Source organism: Myotis daubentonii, chromosome 15, assembly GCF_963259705.1.
Source record: "Myotis daubentonii chromosome 15, mMyoDau2.1, whole genome shotgun sequence".
Lineage (NCBI taxonomy): Eukaryota > Metazoa > Chordata > Mammalia > Chiroptera > Vespertilionidae > Myotis > Myotis daubentonii.
The window spans coordinates 28,307,033-28,328,852 of record NC_081854.1 but is presented as its reverse complement, the minus strand read 5'-3'; the positions used below and the strand labels follow the sequence as shown (position 1 = coordinate 28,328,852).

The following is a 21,820-nucleotide window of genomic DNA, read 5'->3' as shown; positions in this document are numbered from 1 at the left end:
CCCTTTGAGACAGCATGGAGGGACCTGGAGAGCATCATGCTAAATGAAATAAGTCAGTCAGAGAAAGACAAGTATCACATGATCTCACTCATATGTAGAATCTAATTAACAAAATAAACTGATGAACGGAGTGGATCCAGAGACATGGAAGCATGGAACAGAGCAGAATCTCTAGTGGATGGGAGGTGACCATATATGCATAATCCATGGATGTAGACAGTGGGGTAGTGAGGGGCTGGGGAGGGGGAGTGGGTGGAAGTGGGTTGGAGGGGGTCGATGGGGGAAAAGGGGGACATATGTAATACTTTCAACAATAAAGATTAAAAAAAATAATAAAATTAAATCTTTAATTTATGAAGAATATAATTATGGCTGTGTTTCATATTATAATTAAAAGGTAAGACCAGTTCAAATGATTACTCAGGTAGACTGTGATATGTTAATATACTGAAATAGCTCTTTACCATTAGGAGTGACAGATTCAAGGACTCTGCAGAAATAGGGGAAAGACTACAGAAATCAAAAGTGGAGGAAGGTGCTGGGCCCACGGTATTGCCCAAGAGAGCAGATTCTTACTCTCCTGGGGAATCAATCTCCCAGGTTGACCCAGACACCTGCTCCACCCATCTGCCAATAGTAGATCTAGCCCATACTCCTCAGCAAGAATTGTAGGATATCAGAAAGTAGGGAAATCTGTCACTCTTAGAGAAATCTAAAGAAGCTTATCTGCAGAGGGTTACAGATGCATTTGATGGCCAGAGCATTCTCTCTCTTTAGTCAGGGCACATGCTTAGTGACTGTGGATGGGGAACAGGAGGGTTAGTTATAGGACTCAGGTGTTTGATGGAATTGGGGGCCTGCTATGGCCATTGCCTGCCCTTAGCCAGTGGTTCTCAACCTTGGCTGCACATTAGAATCACCTGGGAATCTTTTTAAAATCCTGATTTCTGGGCCTCATCCTCCGGAAAGTCTGTTTCTTTGTTATGGGGTGGGGCCACAACATTAGTAACAAAAAAAACAGAATTTCCGGAGGATTAGGCCCAGAAATCAGGATTTTCTTTTAATTTTTAATTTTTATTTATTTATTTATTTATCTTTAAATTCTTTATTAGTTAAGGTATTACAAATGTGTCCTCATACCCCCATTAACCCCCATCCTCACCCCCCCCCCCCACTCATGCTCTCATCCCCCTGTTGTCTATGTCCATTGGTTTGGCTTATATGCATGCATACAAGTCCTTTGGTTGATCTCTTCCGCTTACCCCCACCCTTCCCTACTTTCCCTCTGGGGATTAATAGTCTGATTGCTGTTTCTCTGTCTCTGGATCTGTCCCTGTTAGAAATCAGGATTTTAAAAAGATTCCCAGGTGATTCTAATGTGCAGCCAAGGTTGAGAACCACTGCCTTAGACCAAAGTCCTTGGGTTAGGCACCCTGAATGTTATTTACATTGCTTTTGTAACTCTCTCTTTTGCCATTCTTTCTTGGCTGACTGTACCTTGACATATTGTTTCTTTTAATTTTTTAAAAAAATATATTTTATTGATTTTTTTACAGAGAGGAAGGGAGAGGGATAGAGAGTCAGAAACATCGATGTGAGAGAAACATCGATCAGTGGCCTCCTGCACACCCCCTACTGGGGATGCGCCCGCAACCCAGGTACATGCCCTTGACCAGAATCGAACCCGGGACCCTTCAGTCTGCAGGCCGATGCTCTGTCTACTGAGCCAAACCGTTTAGGGCTTCTTTTAATTTTTAAATTCTTAAATTTTTTTTATTGCTTTTGACATACTGTTTTTTCTTATTTTTTTTAATCTTTAAATTTTATTTTTTTCTTTCTTAATTTTGTTTTGTTAATCCTCACCTGAGGATATTTTTTCCATTGATTTTTAAAAATATATATATATATATTTTTATTGATTTCAGAGAGAAAGGGAGAGGGAGAGAGAGAGAGAAACATCAGTGATGAGAGTGAATCATGGATCGGTTGCCTCCTGCACGCCCCCTACTGGGGATCAAGCCTGCAACCTGGGCATGTGCTGTTGACCAGAATCAAACCCGGGACCCTTTAAACCATAGGCCAGTGCTCTATTCACTGAGCCAAACCAGCTAGGGCTCCATTGATTTTTTTTTTTTTTCAGAGAGAATGGAAGGGAGGGAGAGAAACAGAAACATGGATGTGAAATAGACACATCAACTGATTGCCTCCCGCAGGTGCCCTAACTGGGGCCAGGATCGAGCCTGCAACTGAGGTACGTGCCCTTGACTGGAATCGAACTAACAACCCTTCAGTCCATGGATCAACACTCTAACCACTGAGAAACTGGCTAGGGTTAAAAATTTTTTTTTAATATATTTTATTGATTTTTTACAGAGAGGAAGGGAGAGGGATAGAGAGTTAGAAACATCAATGAGAGAGAAACATCGACCAGCTACCTCCTGCACACCCCCCACTGGGGATGTGCCCGCAACCAAGGTACATGCCCTTGACTGGAATCAGACCCAGGATCCTTCAGTCTGCAGGCTGACGCTCTAGCCACTGAGCCAAACCGGTCAGGGCTAGGGTTAAAATTTTAATTAAAAAAAATATGTTTTTGTTGATTTTTAGAGAGAGAGAAATAGAAACATCAATGAGAAGCATCAACATCAATCAGCTACCTTCTGTACACCCCATACTGGGAGTCCAGCCTGCAACCTGGGCATGTGCCCTGACCAGGAATTCAACCAGTGACCTCCTGACTCCTAAGTCGATGCTCAACCACTGAGCCACACTGGCTGGGCCTAAAATTTTAATTTCTTATTGAATTTATTGAATATGTTTGGGTGACTGATTAATAAAATTATGTAGGTTTCAGGTGTACAATTCTATAATACATCATCTGAATATTGTGTTTTGTGTTCACCAGACAACCAGACATATTGTTAATTTGATATGCTAATTTGTTAGTGTAAGTTGCTGTTCTGCTGGTCTCAGAGTGGTCTTGCCTTCTATGGTGACCTTGAATCTTTCTGTTCAGATCTACTTGTGTCCTTTTCAGTTTAACTATCCATGTGTAATTTGATTTTACTTGGTTCCAATTTTTTATGGGGAAGCCTCACTGTATACACTAAGTTCTGACAACAAGGGGTATGGGGGTTTATAAGTTTATGTGGAATAATTATGTCTGTATGAGCAGTGAGATGGGAAGTAGCCAGGAGTTTGTAGTTATTGGGGCTTTCAAGTCCATACATGTTATTTAATTATTTAGTTATAAGCCAAATGCTACCTAGGATTGTAATGTTCTAAACTCTTTTCTTTGAAGGATGGACACCCTCTTCCTTTGTGTCTTCACGACAGAACAGAGCAGACAAATCTGTTCTTGGTCCGGAAGATTTCATGGATGAAGAGGTGGGTGCGCAGAACTTTAATTCCAGTTAGTTTGTAATTAGTTGGTGTAGCACCTTCACCTTCCTCAGAAAGTTCAGTGTCTGATTTCCTCTTTGTATGTAAGGTTTTATCTTTTAAGTACTTGGATTATAGTGCCCTGTGTATCACTGGATTCTCATTCATTAGAGCAGCATCTTACGATGGGGGTAGTTTCTAAAGACAAGAAGGGGATGCTGGGCCAGCATGGCTCAGTGACTGAGCATCAGCCTATGAGCCAGGAGCTCACAGTTCGATTCCTGGTCAGGGCACATACCCGGGTGGCCGGTTCGATCCTTAGTGTGGGGCATGCAGGAGGCAGCCAATCAGTAATTCTCTCTCATCATTTATGTTTCCATCTCTCTCTCCCTCTCCCTCTCTGAAATCAATAAAAATATATTTTTAAAAGAGCATGTAGGAGAGCCCTTCCTGGGTAGCTCAGTTGGTTGGAGCTTACACCAGGGTTTCAGGTTCCACTCCACTGCAATAAAACGAATATGGGAATAAAGCAAGTCATGTGAAATTCTTGGTTTTCCAGTACATATAAAAGTTATGTTTTTACTCTATCAGAGTCTATAAATGTGCAATAGCATTGTTTCTTTTAAAAAATTACATACCTTAATTAAAAAATACTTTATTGCTAAAAAATGTTAACCATCATCTGAGGCTGTTGGAAAAATGGCACCACTAGACTTGCTCAATGTAAGGTTGCCACAAATTTTCAATTTGTAAAAAATGAAATATCTGCAAAGGACAGTAAAGTGAAGTACAACAAAGCAAGGAATTCCTGTACAGGCAAATTTATTTGAAAAAGCCTGTTACCTCAAAAGTGAATTCATTGAGCCAAGTCTACAGCCTTTCACAGTAACTCACGCACACTGCAGCTTGAGCAGTGAGTGCTAGAGAAAGGAGTGTGTAGGCACCTGGGCCCATTGTTGTTGTTTTTTATTGATTGCAGAGAGGAAGGGAGAGGGAGCGCTAGAAACATCAATGATAAGAGAGAATCATTGATCGGCTGCCTCCTGCACACTCCATACTGGGGTTCGAGCCCACAACCTGGGCACATGCCCTGACCAGGAATCGAACCATGACGTCCTTGTTCATAGGTTGACACTCAATCACTGAGCCCCGTCAGCGGGCCCAGACTCTCTTCTCAGTCGTCTTCTGCATGCCAGCTTGTTCTTACACTAGATTGTCTCATGGTTGCAAGGTGGCTGCAGTAGTTCCCAGGGGCACAGCCACGATGACATTATTCAGCAGAAGAAAGACTTTCTTCTTGGTATCTTTTCTTTTGATCAAAGAAACTATTTACATAAATCTTCCAGTGAATTTTCCCTCCCATCTGCTTGGACAAATTGATCTACATGCTTATTCTTAAAAAAAAAAAAATGTACTGATTTTAGAGAGAAAGAAAGGGAGAGAAACATCCATTTGTTGTCCCACTTATTTATGCATTCATTGGTTGACTCTTGTATGTGCCCTGACTTGGGATCCAACCTGCAACCTTGGCTTATTGGGATGATGCTCTAATTGAGCTACTCAGCCACGGCTATGTGCGCAGTCCTAAAGCAAAGGAAATGGAATCAAAATGACTGGCTTGATCCAGTGATCAAGACATGAACCCCCATTCCCTAACTCTCCCCCCACCCTAGCCTACACACACCAGGGAGCAGGTGCCTATACCCGTGGTCAGCAAACTGCGGCTCGCGAGCCACATGTGGCTCTTTGGCCCCTTGAGTGTGGCTCTTCCTAAGCCTTAGGAGTACCATAATTAAGTTAATAACAATGTACCTACCTATATAGTTTAAGTTTAAAAAACTTGGCTCTCAAAAGAAATTTCCATTGTTGTACTGTTGATATTTGGCTCTGTTGACTAATGAGTTTGCCGACCACTGGCCTATACAATCTCTGGGTGCTGTGGGGAAAGAGGTAGGGGCAATGACTGTTGGACAGGCAGCCAACAGTAAATGCAAAAGCACTTAACTCAGGGCCGGGCACATAGGTGCTCATGAATGCTTCTTGGCTGTGACTCTAAGATTTGCCCCCTTCATGCCGACCTCTGAAATATTGCCTGAGAAGAATTAGGTCCTTCCTGTTTTCCTAGCTTGGTAGTGCTCCTTGTGGCCTCACTGAGTAGCCACTATAATGTCCCTGTCCTTGTGTTATGGCAGAATGCACGGGAGAACGATCAGCCAGCACTCTGAGGGAGGAAAGTTTAACCTTTATTTCGCCGATCTGCTAGTCCAGGGAAATTCCGGATCCAAAGCCTGAACTGAACTCGTGGGGAGGCTCTGGCCTATATATCTTCTCCTGTGGGGAGCCCCTGAGGGTCCCTGCAGCTCCACCCTAGTCAGCTGTGGCGGGGCCCTGTGGTTAGGCTCTGCTGCTCCACCCAAGTCAGTCCCAGTCGGGAAGTAAGACTACAGTTTTAACCAGATATTAAACTAGGTTGCAAGCCCCCCATTTTCCTTTTCACTTGGCCACTGGCCTTACGTGAGGGTAACGAAGTCAGTGTGTGAAGTCAGCCGCTCACCTGATCCCAAACTCAGTTTTGTGGTTTTAACTTTTTGTGTGTTTTTTGTTAATCCTCACCTGAGAATATTGTTCATTTGATTTTTAGATAGGGTGGAAGGGAGAGGGAAAGGAGAGAGAGAGAAATATTGATGTGAGAGACACATCCATTGGTTGTCTTTTGTATGCGCCCCGACCAGGGCCAAGGAGCGAACCTGCAACCCAGGTACGTGCCCTTGGCTGGGAATTGAACCTGAGAACGGCCCAACACTGAACATTGTCCAGGGCTTAACTTTTTTAAAGAACTAAAGCTACATGATGCATCATGTTTAATCACTTCCCTAATAATGAAATAATTTTGTTTGATTTTTTTCTAAAGGATCTTAGTGAATTTGGGATCGCACCTAAAGCAATTGTTACCACAGATGATTTTGCTTCCAAAACCAAAGATAGAATACGAGAAAAGGCCAGGCAGTTAGCAGCTGCTACTGCCCCTATTCCTGGAGCCACTCTGCTTGATGACTTCATAACGCCAGCAACGTGAGAAGAATTTAATTTTGACTTTTCTGATCTTGAAATTACTGCTTTGCATATATATGATGATCTTACTTAGGGAAAGCTTGGTTGCAAGTAGGATAAGCCTTCTTAGCCTAACTTGAGTGCAAAGGGGGGTTTTCCCAAAAGGGTCTTGCATTGTTAGTGCATGGAGTGCTCTAGATCTCCAGCCTCATTCTACTCTCTCATTCTGCTTATCTCCTTGTTCTGTTCCTGGGCACGTGGCCTGATATGACAGCCTTAGATGTCATGGTTTCCCAGGCCCCATGCTTGACAAGGACCATCTGGAGTCCCTATGTGCCCATTCTGGGCCCAGGAGAAAAGACATCTGATCAACTTCCCCAGGTCAGACATACACCCCAAGTCCAGTCATCCAGAGCATGTCCAGAATGGCAAGGCCATGCAGTTTTAACATGAATGGGGGGAAGGGTTCAGGTAGGAAAAGATTATGAGCTAGGCAGGAACTCAAAGGCTGCTCACTTCCTACTGTTATCTAGTGTTATAAAAAGAAGTTCATTTTTAATGCCTTGATATCCTAGATTATCTGTTGGTTTTGAATTGCTAAGAAAAATGGGTTGGAAAGAAGGACAAGGAATTGGTCCTCGAGTAAAGAGAAGACCACGCCGACAAAAACCTGGTATGTATATTGATTGTCATTAACCCTAATCCTAATACTTTTTAAAAAATTTATTGATTTAGAGAGAGAGGAAGAGAGAAACATTGATTTGTTGTTCCACTTATTTATGCATTCATTGGTTGATGCTTGTATGTGCCCTGATTAGGGATCGAACCCACAACCTTGGAATACCCTATCTAATAAAAGAGAAACTTGGTAGTTAGCATACGACCGCTACCCTTCCCATTGGCTAATCAGGGCGATATGCAAATTAACTGCCAGCCAAGATGGCGGCCGGCAGCCAGGCAGCTTGAAACTAACATGAGGTTTGCTTGCTTCAGTGACAGAGGAAACCAACGTTCCCCACCTGCCTTGCGGGCCTCTGAGCCTGCAGTTTGAAACATTGTAACAAATATAGAAGCTAAACAAAACCCCAGAAACCTGCTTTCAGCGAGCCGGGATCTCAGAGCTGGAGTTATACATTGTTTCGAATATAGAACCCAAACAAACCAGATACCTGCTTTCAGCAGCAGAGGCCTCAGAGCTGGAGCCAGAGCTAAAGCTGGCCCAGAATAAAAAAGAAAAAGAAAAAAAGGAGCAGTTGGGAGCTTCAGCCCTCAGCCCCTCACCCAGACTGGCCAGGCACCCCAGTGGGGACCCCCACCCTGATCCAGGACACCCTTCAGGGCAAACCAGCCAGCCCCACCCATGCACCAGGCCTCTATCCTATATAGTAAAAGGGTAATATGCCTCCCAGCACTGGGATCAGCAGAGCCTCGAGGCCTCCCGGCACCGGGATCAGCGTGACTGGGGGCAGCGCCCAAACCCCCTGATCGCCCTGCGGCTCTGTGTGTGACAGGGGGCGGGGCCACAACCTCCCTATCTACCCTGTTCTGTTCGTGACAGGAGAAGGCGCCCCAACCCCCTGATCAGCCCTGCTCTGTGCCTGATACGGGGGGAGCTCCCCAACCCCCTGATCGCCCTGCGGCTCTGTGTGTGGCAGGGTGCGGCACCCCAACCACCACCCCCCACGGGCCCCACTCTGTGTGTGACAGGGTAGAGCCATAACCTCCTCATCGGCCCTGCCCTGAGTGTGAGAGTGGCGGCGCCCCAAACCCCTGATCTGCCCTGCTCTGTGTGTGACGGGGGCGGTGCCCCAACTCCCCTATTGGCCCTACTCTGTGAGTGACAGGGGGGAGCTCCTCAACCCCCTGATCAACCCTGCTCTGTGCGTGACGGGGCAGCGCCCCAACCCCCGAATTGGCCCTGCTCTGTGCGTGACGGGGTGGTGCCGCAACCTCCCCATCGACCCTGCCTTGAGTGTGACAGGGGGCGGTACCCCAACCCCCCAATCGGCCCTACCCTGAGCGTGACTGAGGGTGGCATTGCAACCTCCCAATCTGCCCTGCTCTGTGCATGACAGGGGGCGGCGCCCCAACTCCCCAATCGGCCCTACTCTGAGCCCGACCAGGGGCTGCACCTAGGGATTGGGCCTGCCCTCTGCCACCCGGGAGCAGGCCTAAGCCAGCAGGGCGTTATCTCCCGAGGGGTCCCAGACTGCGAGAGGGCACAGGCCAGGCTGAGGGACCCCCCCCCCTTCCCCCCGAGTGCACAGATTTTTGTGCACCGGGCCTCTAGTCGGGACATGATGCTCTAACCAACTGAGCTACCCAACCAGGGCCCTAATACTTTTTTTAAAAAACGTTTTTATTGATTTTTAGAGAGAGAGGAAGGGAGAGGGATAGAGAAATAGAAACATCAATGAGAGAGAAACATCATTAATCAGCTGCCTCCTGCATGCCCCCCTATTGGGGATCTAGCCCGAAACCCAGACATGTGCCCTGACCAGGCATCGAACTGGTGACCTCTTGGTTCCTGGGTCAGTGCTCAACCATTGAGCCACACCAGCCAGGCCCTAATACTTTGTAATGGCTACATTTTTCTAGAAATAAAATTGCTGGGTGGTATCCAGGTGTTTTAAGGCTTTTTGTGTGTAGTGTGAAATAGCTTTCTGGAAGAATTGTACTAGTTTACATTCCCATCAGGAGCATATGAAACTGTTTCCTGCTTCTGCCAAAACTGTGTCACAATTTAACAGGATTATTTTCTATTTCTTGCCCGTGGTCTCCCCAGCCAGACTATGAACTCTTGGAAACAGCAATAATTATTTTAGGTTCTCCCTAGTGCTGGAGGAGTAGTGGTTACTCATTTAGCGCATTGTTGCCAGGGAGTGGATGGGGCAAGGACTGGGGGAAAACAGTTTCTGAGTGATCAGTCTCCAACCCCAAAGCTGTAGCGCCTTTTACAAGGGCAGCCATGTCCCTCTAAGAGTTTCAGCAGCTTGGATTTCTGTATTTTTCAGTTGCTCATGACTGATGCATTTGAAATCTCTTTGTATAGATCCTGGAGTGAAAATCTATGGCTGTGCATTACCTCCGGGAGGCTCAGAAGGATCTGAGGTATTATACGGGATGACTGTAGCATTTGTTATTTCATGAAGGTGAAATTTTACAAATTGATTAAAATAAATATATATATAATTGATTTTTTTAGACAGAAAGGGAGAGGGGGAGAGAGATAGAAACATTGATGAGAGAGAAACATTGACCAGCTGCCTCCTGTATGCCTCCTACTGGGGATCCAGCTGGCAACCTGGGCATGTGCTCTGACCAGGAATTGAACTGATGACCTCTGGTTTATGGGTTGATGCTCAACCACTGTGTCACACCTGCCAAGCCAGAAACAATTTTTGAAATGAATCATATCCCATTGCAGTGAAATACCCATACCCTAAAACTATCCTCATAATGTCAGATAATGTATTCAGCAATATGCCTGCCAGCACCATAGATATACCAAGTCTGTTAAAATGGAATTGCTTGTGTTGGTATCATTTGTTCAGGGACTTGATGTAGTGATTTGTAATAGTGGAAATTAAAGTTTGGTAAATGTTCTGTTTGGAATTAATCACTGCATTTGAAAATAGTATTTTATAAGCTTACTTTGCGCCAGCAAGTGACTCACCTTCATTCCACTTTTTAAATAGGATGAAGATGATGACTACCTGCTAGAAAATGTGACCTTTGCACCCAAGGATGTCATGCCTGTGGATTTCACACCTAAAGATAATGTACATGGACTGGCTTACAAGGGTCTGGACCCCCAGCAGGCGTTGTTTGGAGCTTCAGGAGAACATCTTAATCTTTTCAGTGGGAGACCCGAGGGAGCCAGCAATCTTCTTGGAGATATTGGAGTGAATACAGGGAGAAAGTTGGGAATTTCAGGCCAGGTAAGTGCTTCTGTCTTATAAACTGGGAGCTGTTGGCAAATGAGAATACTCCTTATTACGTTTGCCCCATAGCAGGGCACTCATTAGTGACTGACTACATGAAGGCCTCCGAGTGGTCATATTTTCCTTAGGACCTGTTCTGAAGATATGTGAAGGATACCTACGTGATTTTAATATTTACTGCTGAGGTCCTGGAACCCTTGTTCTTGGTGGAGTTTGTGTGTTCCCAGGAGTGAGGACTACTTTTTCACACTCTTGTGGGGCTGAGCAGAAAACCACACTTACCCTTTTGGTTTAGTTAATAGTTGAATTTCAGTCTGCCGCTCCAAACTCAGGTCCAAGTTTGACTACCTCCTGAACTATTTCCTAGTGCCGCCAGCCCTAAGTTGGGAGTGTAGGAGTAAGTTTCCCATGGGAGACTTGCTTTGCATCTTTGAGGAGGTGGAAAGCTTTTCCTGACTGCCTGTCCTCTCAAATTGATTCAGAGGTTCTTTCCTAAATTACATTTAGAAAATGTCATTATTGTTTTTTCCAGTTCTTTTAACAGAAAGGGATACTTGGAGATCATTTCCCACAAAGATTAGGAGTTCTTACAGTGGCTATTACAGTAGTGGTGGTCTCCAGACCCTGGTCACCAGCTCTGTCCCAGCCATACTGAACAGCAGATGAACACTCTTCCTTTCTCCATTAGAGGCCCCATTCCCCTCCTGCACTGCTGCTTGTGTGCATTCTCCATTCCTCTGCCCATGCTAGGACCCAGACCCATAGCTGCTGCTGGGCGTGGCATTCACATCTAAAGGACTTGAGTCTCTGTATTAATCAGGGTCTCCACTTGGTGCTTTTACAGTGCTAATATGGTCTGTTCAATTACATTGTTAGAGTAGCTTTACCCTTCAGTGCAGACACTCTAAACCTGTAATTGCTGTTTGAAACCTTGTTTTGAAGGCTTTTGGTGTTGGTGCCCTGGAAGAGGAAGATGATGATATCTATGCCACAGAAACTCTATCCAAGTATGACACCATTTTGAAGGATGAGGAGCCTGGAGATGGACTCTATGGCTGGACAGCGCCCAAGCAGTATCAAAGTCAGAAAGGTGATTCCATAGACCCACAGCTGATGGGAGGATCAGTGTGAGGTTATCAGGAAGAAGGGATGGCAAGCTTGATACTGCAGTGTCAGCCTCCAAGGAGTAGGGGGCTGTTGGTCAGAGATGCAGATTGAGAAACAAAGTTAGAAGAAGAGAGGCCCAATGTGGAAAGTAAGACAGGATTTAGAATGGGTCACAGCTGCCAGGCCGGTGTGGCTTAGTGGTTGAGCATCGACCCATGCACCAAGAGGTCACCGGTTTGATTCCTAGTAGGGGACATGCAGGAGGTAGCTGGTGTTTCTATCTCTCCCTCTCCCTTCCTGTCTCTCTAAAATAAAAACAAACAAACAAGAAATAAAAAAAGAAAACAAACAAAAAACCACACATTAAAAAAAAGAAAAGATTAATTCACTCCTTTAAAAAAAAAGAATGGGTCAAACCAAAGCCAGTTATCAAGGCAGGGCCAAGGAGGGGAGGAAGAAGAGGCCTGGAATCAGGGAAGGAGCAAGTGTGTGGGCCAGAAGAGCTGGCATTTGGCCAGAGTGAAGCACTTCCAGCTCGAGGAACTAGGCAGGTGGTCAGAGGAGGCCACTCCAGCGGTAGGTGTGAAGGCCAGATGTGGTGACCAGGTGGCAGGAATACTGAGAGCCCGTAGGAGGATGGAGCTTGGCAGCCAGTCTGTCTTCTACTTGTGTCCCTGGCTCTTAGGGGGCTCTTATTGGGCAAAGACGTAGACATCTGTCAACACAACTTGAATTTCAAGTCAGAGTTTATAATGATTCAGAATCTAGGTAGTATTTCAATTATTTATTGATTGATTGATTTTTCAAGAGAGAGGGGGAGTTGTAGAGACAGAGAAACATCGATTTGTTTTTCCATTTATGCATTCATTGGTTGAGTCTTGCATGTGCCCTGACCCAGGGATGGAACCCGCAACCTTGGTGTATTGGGAGGACACTCTAACCAACTGAGTTACCTGGCCAGGGCCAGTAGTATTTTAAATTTTCAATCCAGAAAAGGTGTAGGCAGGTGGCAGGGCTACATAGGTATTTGTAGCATAAGATCTGGAACCAATCAGACCTGAATTTGGATCCCTGCTTTCTTCTGCCCAGCTGTGTGGCCCTGGGCAAGGCTTGTAACCTCTCTGGGCATCATTTTTAATGTGAGGATAAAATCCTCTCTCTGACCTAGCTGGTGTGGCTCAATGATTGAGCATTGACCCATGAACCAAGAGGTCACCAGTTCAATTCCTGGTTAGGGCACATGCCCGGTTTGGGGGCTCAATTCCCAGTAGGGGGCATGCAGGAGGCAGCTGATCAATGTTTCTCTCTCATTGATAATTCTCTCTCTCCCTCTTCCTTCCTCTGTCTCTAAAAATCAATAAAAAGATATTTAAAATCCATGAGGACTAAATAGCATAACTCTGTGTTTGGCTCCTGCCTCAAAGGTTGATTAAATGGCACCTACTATTTATTCTTCAGTTACAATGATAATAATCACCCAAATAAAGTTAGGAGGCAAGAGCTGAGGTGAAAAACAATCTATTCAGACATATTTAGCTATACACAGATAAAATTTGATCCAACTCTTGTAGAATACATATAAAACCATACTGTTGAAATATTCTAAGCATCACTCCCCAAAATGATGCCAGTTTACATTTCTAGCAGAGAAAAGGCAGGTGTAAAACAGCTTTTAGGAGGTAGTTTGCGTAATGGTTGTGAACACAAACTCTGAAGACTGATTGCCTGGGCTTCAGTCCTGGCTCTCCCCACTTATCAGCCATGACCTTGACAAGCTACTTAACTTCTTTGTGCCTCGGCATCCTTGCCTGGACAGGTCATGACGATGGCATAAGTGTCCCATGGAGGTTGTAATGTACGTAAAGGGCTTGACCTTGCCTGGCACACAGCCAGCACTCAGTAAGTGAGCGGCCTGCCATCATTGCCACAGAAGATGCTGGAAGGGTGTGCTCCCACTGTTAGTTGGAATGACCGCTGGGTGATAGACTACTTTTATTTTCTCCCTTTTGCTTGCTTTTATGTTTTTTGCTTTACCTTTATATTTTCAAAATTTTCTACTAAGCTATCATCTTTATAACTTACAAGAAGTTATATAATATATATTAATGTTATAATATGTTAATATAGGTTATATTAAATGCTAATTATTAATTACATTAATTATATCAATATATTAACATAATTTGATATTAATATTAACATAACATGTTGTGTAATAATTACTAAACTGTAATAAATAAATACATTTATTTATTGTTAATCCTCACCCAAAGATATTTTTGTTGTTGTTAATCCTCACCTGAGGACATTTTTCTATTGATTTTTAGAGAGCATGGAAGGGATGGGGAGAGACAGAGAGAGAGAAAAACATCAATGAGAGAGAGACACATCAATTGGTTGCCTCCTGCATTTGCCAAGACCAGGGCCTGGGATTGAACCTGCAACCCAATTTCCTGCCCTTGACTAGGAATCCGAACCTGCAACTTTTTGATGGATAGAACAACGCTCCAATCAACTGAGCCACCTGGCCAGGGTGACCTTACGGTTTTTCACTGAGTAAATCTATAGTTAGCCAGTCATAATGGTTCTTATTTTTGTCTTTGATCCATAGGGCTATAATAAATGTCCTCATGGCTCTTTAGGCACATTTGCTGTACATATAATTCATAAAAGTAAAACTGCAGGGTTTTAAAAGAATACAAAATGACAAGAATGTGAAATTTAATCATAAATCACCTTACAGAATCTTAGGAACTTCCAGGAGCTGGTTGGTACAAAAGGTCAGCAGAGTGATTTTGTGGGGGGAGGATAGTTACCTGGCCTTGCAGCAGTGCTAGCGGCGGAAAGCCTCAGGCCCACCTGCACTGCGGGCTGAGGTGGTCCCGGGAATGGCCTTGGGCTACAGAAAATGTAGTTTGTGCATACTGAGTTTTGACAGAACCACTATGCGCAGGAAATCCTTGATAATCAAAGATCCTTTGCCCATGGGGTTGTCTCTGCGACCAATGGAGGATCCCTGACTTTACCTCAGAGGAAATTAGTGATCTTTATCTCTTACTAGGATTTCACTTGAGAAAAAGACAAAAGTGCCTTTTAATTTGTACTAAGATTAGATTACAGGCTGACCTGGTTGTATTGTTGCTAAGAAAATTGGGAGGTAGTCTCATGGTTCTTCACCTGGTTTTAGAAATGACCCTCTCACAGTTATGATTTTTACGTTGATCTGTATTTGTTCTCTTGATGGTTTTCCTTGAGATATTTTACTCCACAGAGTATATTTTTTGGTGCCCCTTAGCTTAGGACTTCCAGCACCTTTTCTGGAGGGCCGTGACCTTGGGTCCTGGGCAGCCTCAGCACTGTGGGTGGTGTGGGCCTGGCTGCCAGAGTCAACAGAGGTGTTTCCTCCTTTACTGCTATCTCTGAGTGATAGCACGGGTGACACGTAGTATTTGTGTTCTTAGAGATTAAAAGCTGACGTCTTTGTCTTATTCTCATCCATACTTGGGAAATTAACCAATGATATCATTTTGTAGAATCAGAAAAAGATCTTCGCTACATTGGCAAAATATTGGATGGATTTTCCTTGGCTTCTAAATCTTTGTCTTCTAAGAAAGTAAGAGTTTTTTTGTTTTTATTTATTTATTTATTTTTCTGGTTTTAGTATCTAAAATATTTGCTGAGTTATTATATCAACAACTGGAATGATAAGTAAATTCTGTTTTCAAAAGCACCAGCATAGTTACTAACGATTGTTGAGGAAAACATATCCTGTATTAGAAATGGCAGTCAGTAGGCACATTGTATTCAAAACAGCTAATTGCTGATCTTTTAAATCCAGACTTAAAGTGAGTAGTTTTATCCATTAAAAAATTACATTAGAAACTGGTGGGAGAATGGAATTGATAAAATTCTAGGGACAATGTAACTTAAGGGAAATTAGAAAACTTTCAAAAAGCTGAAATGACTCACAGCCTTGAATCCTCCTCAATGCTTGAGGCATTAACTAATGTGGACGAGGTTCCCTGGGCTCCTTGCTGGGCAAGCGGGAGGGAGAGAAGCCAGGTACATGCAGGTCAGGTCTGGGGAGAACTCTGTGTGCTTTTCCAGGTAGTCCTGTCTTTATGAGATTTTGTTACAGCTTAGGCAAGTGGTGCTCTTTAACACCCGTCAGAGTCACCTGTTCCTAGGCGGACATCACAAGTTAGTGGGTGCTGATAGCTGAGGAAGGGCTCCTGGCATTTATTTTGTTGGCATCCTTTTTTTAGGTTGTTTCACACTGCGTAATGGGCTTCTTGTTTTTCATTCAGCAAACATTTGTCTTGGCCCGTGGTTCTCCAGAACTGGGGCGGCCAGGAGCAGTGCAGCCTGAGAAACTACATTTGGCATTACAGTGGCTGTCATTGGTTTAGTCGTAATAGTTAGCTAATGTATTGTAATAATGACCAGAATATATTTAAAACAGTGTTGGATGCATACTAAGCTGTTATTACTAACAAATGTCAAATATGTCAAAGGAGAATGCGAGTTCTTTACATTTATGAAAGGGGAGCATAAAAATGCTTGAGAAATACTCATTTGACTCAGGGTTCAAGGATAAATAGGACAAAGTCCTGACCCCAAAATAGCTTCTGTTCAGTGAGGGTGCAAGACAGACAAGTTCACTGAAGGGTAGAGTGCCATAAGTGGACAGAGGGGCACGGGGGTTCCCGAGGTGCTCCTCACTTTGAGCGTGAGTGATTCAGAAGAGTGCTACGTTCACCTACTTTTTCACAGACAGGAAAGTTTTCTAAAAATGTGGCTAAACACGCACCTCTAAAATGCTTTGACTCTGATGGAGGGTGTGAAGACTTGTGTGTACACACCCCTTTTCTTCCATGCTCCGCTGGATTTTGGTGTCCTGGTAACATGAGGGTGTTTGCTGGCTGATTGGGGAGTCTGTTTTTAGAGAAGGTGGTCAGGTTAAGATGGTGAAAAATGTGATTTCCTAACAGTGATAATACCAGCCTTCTATAGATTTTTTCATGCCAGGTGCTCCCCGACAGGGAACCACCTGGGAGCCTTACAGCCATCTGGGAAACTTGGGGAACTCCAGTTGTTGCTGATTTTGTGGGGTGGGATGCAGGCATCATTACTCTTAAAAGCCTCAGGTGAGCCCAGCGTGCAGCTGGGGCTGAGAACTGCTGCCAGAGGGCACTCAGAGTGTCACTGGTTACAGGCTCAGGGTTTCAGGCAGCTGAAAAATCTAGAACACAGCTTACATAGGACTGTCCATAGTGCAAGAGAGACCATTTATTTATTTTAAAAATATGATTTTATTGATTTCAGAGAGAGAAAGGGAGAAGGAGAGACAGATAAAACATCGATGAGAGAGAAACATCATCATCAATTGGCTGCTTCCTGAACTCTCCCTACTGGGGGATTGAGCCTGAAACCTGGGCTTGTGCCCTGATCAGGAATTGAATCATGACTTGGTTCATAGGTCGCTGTTCAACGATTGAGCCACACCTGCCGAGCAAGAGAGACCATTTAAAGATGTCTAATACTTAAAAAAAATTTTTTTTAAATAAAGAGTTTATTTGAGCCCAAACTAATGACATATGCCAGGAAGCAAGATCTCAAATGCTTCTTTAAATACTTTATTTTTAACTTACATATTTCTGCTATCATTAATGCCTGAGTTTCCCAAATTCTATATTTCAGTTTCAGTTCATTCAGCTGTTTTTTTAAATTGATATTTTTTGAGAGGGAGCGGAAGAGAGACAAAAATATAGAAACATAGAAATATCTAGCTGAGAGTGAAACATTGATTGGCTGTTTCCTGCTGGGGATTGAGCCCACAACCCAGGCATGTGCCCTGATCAGGAATCGAACCAGCAATCTTTCTGTGCATGGGTCAATGCCCAACCAACCAAACCACACCAGCCAGGGCTCAGTCAGCTTTTAAATTAAAAATACCTCAGATAGCCCTGGCTGGTTTGGCTCAGTGGATAGAGTGTCAGCCTGCGGACTGAAGGGTCCTGGGTTTGGTTCTGGTCAAGGGCACATGCCTGGATTGCAGGCTTGATCCCCAGTAGGGGGTGTGCAAGAGGCAGCCTATCTATGATTCATTCTCATCATTGATGTTTCTCTCTCTCTCTCTTTCCCTCTCACTCCCTCTCTGAAGTCAGTAAAAAAATATGTTAAAAAATACCTCAGATAAAAAACAATAAGGCCTAAAGTTCCAATTTGGAATGGAAACAACCAAAAAAATTTTTCTGAATTTAAAATTAACTTATTTAAAGTTATTTTTCCTATACCTTGAACCATACTTTTCTAAAATTTCTGATATACAGTGGGCCAGTTCTGCACGTGGGCCTGTACATCGTGTTGTTGTCATCGTTCTTGTTCTTATATGAAACGTGCATATTAGCATCTCTGTGTAGAGTGGGCAGGGTGGCATTAAAAATGTCTGGTTTTTATTTTATTTTTATTTTATTTTTATTTTTTTTAAAATATATTTTATTGATTTTTTACAGAGAGGAAGGGAGAGAGATAGAGAGTTAGAAACATCGATGATAGAGAAACATCGATCAGCTGCCTCTTGCACATCTCCCACTGGGGATATGCCCGAAACCCAGGTACATGCCCTTGACCGGAATCGAACCCGGGACCCTTCAGTCCGCAGGCCGACGCTCTATCCACTGAGCCAAACCGGTTTCGGCAAAAATGTCTGGTTTTTAGAACAGTGTGGTTCTGGTGACCCTCCACATCCAGAATGGATGTTGGCTGGGCACCGGGACAGTCCGCTCCCAGTGCTGCCTACCCACCTGCTGAATGTTAGCCTGGGAAAGGCTGGGGTTAATAACGCTCAGAGGTAACGGGTTTTCTTGGTAAAATCAAACACCATCATCTTGCAGCCTGTATTTTCAGAATTTTGTTCTGTGTGTGTGTGTGTGTGTGTGTGTGTTTTTTTAAAGATTTATCCACCACCTGAATTGCCAAGAGACTATCGACCAGTGCATTATTTCAGACCGGTGGTAGCTGCAACCTCAGAGAATTCCCACTTACTTCAGGTGTTATCAGAATCAGCTGGAAAGTCAATACATGACCCAGGGACACAGAGTAGACATCAGCTGAATGCCTCCAAGCGGGGAGAGTTGCTAGGAGAAACACCTATTCAAGGTATGTGTCATGGAGAAGGTTAAAGTCACTACATTTGTAATAATCTGAGTGGTCAAAATCGAAATGGAAAGATGTTTTCCCATGATTTTGTATTCCCAAATGGGAATAAAATTGTTTATTGTATATAAACGTAAGTGTACATCCTTTACTTCTTAAGAGTTGTTTCCCACCATCAGTTTCAGTTATGTCATTGAGATTACAACCCTTATCTTAAGCTCAGCAGTTTTCGGATTTTAATAATTGTTCAGCAGTGTGACGAAGACTAGGGACGTGTGTACCTTCACTTTCTCTGCACAGCCTGGGAACAGGATTTTTTCCTCAGGGGAAAGGGTACTGTAGCACTTTTCCTGAAAGCCTGAAAGGAATGAATGCATGTGAAAGTGTGGACAGATGTGGAGCATCCCCTGTATGTTGGAGCAGAAAGACCCACTAAGCAAGATGAACTTGTACTTGCCCTTTGGGAGCCTAATAGGTATCTCAAATATAATAGACCCAAACAGAGGTCTTGGTTCCCACTTCTTTCCCCAAACTTGTTTTTCTCCAGTCTTCCCCTTCTCAGTAAATGTGACCCACTGCTCAGATCAGAATGTAGGAATTCTAGTTCTTAGCTCCTCTCTTTCCTTCCCTCCCTGACCCTATCCACAGCAAGTCCTCTCATTTCTACCCCAAATAGGCATGGGGACTCCATGTACTTTTGTGCATTTCTGCTGCTTCCCCTGTGGTCTGAATGCCCATCTACTCTCAGCTGGACTATTGCAGTGGCTTCCTGATTGGTCTTATTTGTCCTCTGCAGTCATCCCCCTTAACAGTAGCTAGGTGAACCAACTTATATCACCGTTCCCCTTAAAATGATCTAGTACTTCTTTTTTTGTTGTTGTTTATTTCTATTTATCGATTAGAGAGAGAGGAAGAGATAGAGAAACACTGACTTGTTGTTCCACTTGTTTATGCATTCATTGGTTGATTCTTGTATGTGCCCTGACCAGTGATTGAACCGCAACCTTGGCATATTGAGATGACCCTCTAACCAACTGAGCTACCTGGCCAGGGCCACCAGTACTTCTTCCTTTTTAAAAATATTTTTTTATTGATTTCAGAGAGGAAAGGTGAGGGAGAGAGAGATAGAAACATCAGTGATGTGAGAGAATCATTGATCAGCTGCCTCTTGCATGCCCCACATTTGGATCAAGTCTGCAACCTGGGCATGTGTCCTGACTGGGAATCGAACCCTGAACTTCTGGTTCATAGGCTGACGTTCAACCGCTGAGCCATACCAGCTGGGCCTTCCCTTATATTTTGGCTTCTTCTTTTTATTTAGAGCAGCGTTTCTCAACCTGTGGGTCGCAACCCCTTTGGGGTTTGAAGGACCCTTTCACAGGGGTCGCCTAAGCCATTGGAAAACACATATATAATGACATATTGTTTTTGTGATTAATCACTATGCTTTAATTATGTTCAATTTGTAACAATGAAATTGGGGGTCACCACAACATGAGGAACTGTATTAAAGGGTCGCGGCATTAGGAAGGTTGAGAACCACTGATTTAGAGGTTACCTCAAATATTCTCTCTTTAGAGCAGGGGTCCTCAAACTTTTTAAACAGGGGGCCTGTTCACTGTCCCTCAGACCGTTGGAGGGCCGGACTATAGTTTAAAAAAAAACTATGAATAAAAAGAAAAACCAAACAAACTATGAACAAATTCCTATGCACACTGCACATATCTTATTTTGAAGTAAAAAAACAAATGTTTTTGACGGGCCGCATGTGGCCCGTGGGCCGTAGTTTGAGGACCCCTGCTTTAGGGGGACCTTCCAGGCCTTCCCCGCCCACCATATAAGCTATTATCTCTCCCTCCACCCCCACAGCCAGCACTCTCACTTAAGTCACCCTCAATCACATCACCCTATTTTCCCCCACAGTACTCCTCTCAGCAATCCTCTGGTGTTGATTTTTGGCTTCTTTATTGTCCTTCCCCCTCATTCATGAGAGCAGGACCTTGTCTGCATTGTCCTCAGCTCCAGGTCAGTGTCTGGCATGGAGTGAGTGCTCCGTGAGCGTTTGTGACATGAGTGGGTGTGTGATGGATAACTCTACTCTGAAATGGTTCTTGTGCTGGGCAGGACTGTAGAAATGGAGGCCACTAGGGACTGGAGGTCTGGAGTTTGAGATGTCAGCTTCCTCATTCAGGGACCATTTGCTGGCCTGATAAACATCTAAGTAGTAACCTCATTTTTACCAACTGTAAAATGGGCTTATATTTTATTACTGTCTAAATTACAGGGGTAATATGAATACAGATGAGACACTAAATGTAAAATACACTAATTACATGAATTGGTGATATTGAAAGTGTATGTACAGAAAAATGTAAGTATATTTGACTTATGATATTTTTCATCTCTTTCTATTATTGTTTTTATTTAGGTTCAGCTACTTCAGTGTTAGAATTTCTGTCCCAAAAAGATAAAGAGAGATTCAAAGAAATGAAGCAGGCAACTGACCTTAAAGCAGCTCAACTCAGGGCCCTGAGTCTGGCCCAGAATGCTGCAAGCAGCAGAACCCAGCCCCCCTCTCAGGACGTCGGACACGGTTCTTGGCACACAGCATTGAGTGGTGGGACAGCCACCACAAAAGCCAGCAACTTCAAACCTTTTGCCAAAGATCCAGAAAAGCAAAAACGATATGAAAAGTTTTTAGCAAATATGAAACGGGGTCAGAAAGGTGGGTGCTAGGCCTGGTCTCCCATGTCTCAGCCAGCGGCAGTGTTCTTGGTGTTCTGGCCCGAGTCCCAGATTTAAAGTTGAAGCACCCTGCTCTGCCCATGTGCTTCGTTCTGCGGTAAACAGTGCAGAGATGTCAGGCCCTGGCTTTTGACCTTGGAAAGGAAGAACAGTTGGCTTGTGTTTCTGTTGATCTCAGGCCCCGAAGCTAGCTGTTTAATTAGAGAACATGCCGTGGTGGTGGCTAATGCTAAATTACAGACCATTTACTGTTTGCAAATGCTTGCTCTCTGAAAGTGTTGTATTTCACACAAGAGAACAAGGTCATCTCCCATGCTACTTTAAGGTCCTGCCCACCCAACTCTAAATCATAGTTTAAAATTTGACTTATAGAGGAGAGTTGGCTGTTGAACCATTACACAGGGTAAAAAAATCATTCTGATCCATGAAGTAAA

The 21,820-nt window shown here is 43.9% G+C and overlaps 2 protein-coding genes across 7 annotated transcripts in view; one reads left to right on the top strand and one right to left on the bottom strand.

Moving 5' to 3' along the window:
* The window catches only part of LOC132217058 (xaa-Pro dipeptidase), a 467,255-nt gene that overhangs the window by 74,998 nt on the left and 370,437 nt on the right, over positions 1–21,820 (bottom strand). The window lies entirely within an intron of this gene.
* Positions 1–21,820, top strand: part of GPATCH1 (G-patch domain containing 1) — a 58,726-nt gene that overhangs the window by 9,542 nt on the left and 27,364 nt on the right. For both annotated transcript variants that reach the window (XM_059667004.1, XM_059667003.1), the window contains exons 3-11: positions 3,302–3,387; positions 6,293–6,453; positions 7,008–7,105; positions 9,485–9,543; positions 10,131–10,373; positions 11,319–11,466; positions 15,017–15,096; positions 18,440–18,644; positions 21,070–21,366. In XM_059667004.1, the coding sequence (XP_059522987.1) occupies positions 3,302–3,387; positions 6,293–6,453; positions 7,008–7,105; positions 9,485–9,543; positions 10,131–10,373; positions 11,319–11,466; positions 15,017–15,096; positions 18,440–18,644; positions 21,070–21,366 (1,377 nt within the window). The remainder of the gene's footprint in view (positions 1–3,301; positions 3,388–6,292; positions 6,454–7,007; positions 7,106–9,484; positions 9,544–10,130; positions 10,374–11,318; positions 11,467–15,016; positions 15,097–18,439; positions 18,645–21,069; positions 21,367–21,820) is intronic.